The sequence below is a fragment of the Pygoscelis adeliae genome, unplaced genomic scaffold, assembly GCF_000699105.1.
Source record: "Pygoscelis adeliae isolate BGI_AS28 unplaced genomic scaffold, ASM69910v1 Scaffold38, whole genome shotgun sequence".
NCBI lineage: Eukaryota > Metazoa > Chordata > Aves > Sphenisciformes > Spheniscidae > Pygoscelis > Pygoscelis adeliae.
Window position 1 is genome coordinate 2,176,131 of NW_008825614.1, and position 1,188 is coordinate 2,177,318.

General features: G+C 49.7%; 1 protein-coding gene across 1 annotated transcript in view; it reads right to left on the reverse strand.

Annotated features, from left to right (window-relative positions):
• Positions 1–161, reverse strand: part of MED21 (mediator complex subunit 21) — an 8,751-nt gene extending 8,590 nt beyond the window's left edge. Inside the window, exon 1 of the mRNA XM_009333003.1 lies at positions 6–161. Coding sequence (XP_009331278.1) covers positions 6–161 — 156 coding nt within the window. The remainder of the gene's footprint in view (positions 1–5) is intronic.
• Positions 162–1,188: the final 1,027 nt, after the last annotated feature.

Here is a 1,188-nt window from a genome sequence, read left to right on the forward strand (position 1 = left end):
TACACCCAGGGAGGCTGTGCTCTCGGCTGCCCTCGGGGGTCTTCTGGCTCGGTGAGGCGAAACCGTGGCTGACCCGCTCTAGTGTCGGGCGGAGTCCGGCTTCGAGGGGGCAGCTGGGCTGGAGCCCTCCAGGAGTTTCTTCTGGCTAGCTCGTCAGCCATGCTGTGGGTGCAGCCACCCGGCAGCAACACGTGTGCCGCGAGACTCTTCTGCCGCTTACAGCTACTCTCTTTGCCATGATACAAACTAACCCGACAAAAGTGGTTTTCTGAGGGTGCGGTTGGGGTTAGGGTTTTGCTGGCCTGCTCATGTAAACTGGGATGTGGGGGTTCCTTCGTGCTCCTCTGTTAAAAAGCCAAGTCACAAACTACTGTGCCGTAGACCAAAACCTACCGCACATTTTTAAGGGGTTTACAATTATTATTGAAGTCAACAGGTTCTTTCTTGGATTTCCACGAGCGGGATGGATACTGGACTGAGCCTGGAATAAGTGAGGCTCGTGGCACGAGACAAGCCTCTCGTGGGCACTGTTTGTCTATGACTGAAAGCCACGGGTGAGCAGTTTGAACGCTGAGCTGTGAATAAAGAGTGACTGAGGTCTCACTCAGAGAGGTCAACTAGGACAGTGGCAAACGCTAAACTTAACAGACTTTTACTATCTCATGGATTTTGACTTACAGGAACCTCGGTGCGCAGAACAAAAATAACCTCAGCAAACTAGGTAACCTGACAGAGAAAGGCTGCCTTCCGAAGCGCAGCAGGCAAAGGCAGGGAGAAGAAAGTACACCCATTTATCTGAAATAGCTATAAAGAAGGATGAGCACTCATGTCTCTCTTCTTCTTACGCCAGACTGACAGCTTCCTTCTGCATTTTAACTGGAAACCGGATCGAAGCAAGCTGGGGGAAAAATAAACACAATAGGGGTGATCACACAAGGCTTTTTAGAGCCTAGGTTACGATGCAAATTCATAACGAGGCCCAAATAACAAAGTGAAAACACACCCCCCAAAAAAAGAGAGACTTTTAATTTGCGTTCTGTTTTCTCCCGTCACGTGCCCATGAATCACCTTCGCAGCCAGAGGTGCCTTGAGCCAGCGAGCCTCTGAGGCCCACCAGCGTTTCTCACCGCCGTTTATAAGGCAAAAACAAACGGCAGCTGCATTAAAAATTAAAAAAAAAAAAAAAAA